Source organism: Penaeus monodon, chromosome 30 (genome assembly GCF_015228065.2).
Source record: "Penaeus monodon isolate SGIC_2016 chromosome 30, NSTDA_Pmon_1, whole genome shotgun sequence".
NCBI classification, from domain to species: Eukaryota; Metazoa; Arthropoda; class Malacostraca; order Decapoda; family Penaeidae; genus Penaeus; species Penaeus monodon.
The window spans coordinates 11,782,221-11,782,532 of record NC_051415.1 but is presented as its reverse complement, the minus strand read 5'-3'; the positions used below and the strand labels follow the sequence as shown (position 1 = coordinate 11,782,532).

General features: G+C 59.3%; 1 protein-coding gene across 1 annotated transcript in view; it reads right to left on the bottom strand.

Annotated features, from left to right (window-relative positions):
* The window catches only part of LOC119592295, a 19,079-nt gene that overhangs the window by 5,120 nt on the left and 13,647 nt on the right, over positions 1-312 (bottom strand). The window contains 1 exon segment of the mRNA XM_037941123.1: positions 22-263. Within this exon segment, the coding sequence (XP_037797051.1) occupies positions 22-263 (242 nt within the window).

Here is a 312-nt window from a genome sequence, read left to right as displayed (position 1 = left end):
CTCGCCTCTTGTCCCACATACCGACTTGTCAGTCTTGGCCGCGTGGACGACGCAGGTGAGCGTGGCGGTCTTGCCCAGGTAAGCTGTGTACAGAGACGACATGGACGCGTCAAAGTATGGCTCCTCTCTCTTCTCTCTGCCCTCGGTGGCTGACACCTCGTCCAGGCTGACGCGGTTGACATTCGGAGGGACTTTGACGTCGGCTGGGATGCGTGTGGTGTTCACTCCTTCAGAACCGCCACCGGCAGACACTGCCCATATACCTGAAGGAGGGATGGCGTTAGACCACGGGAAACTGTGCGTTTCCAGGCA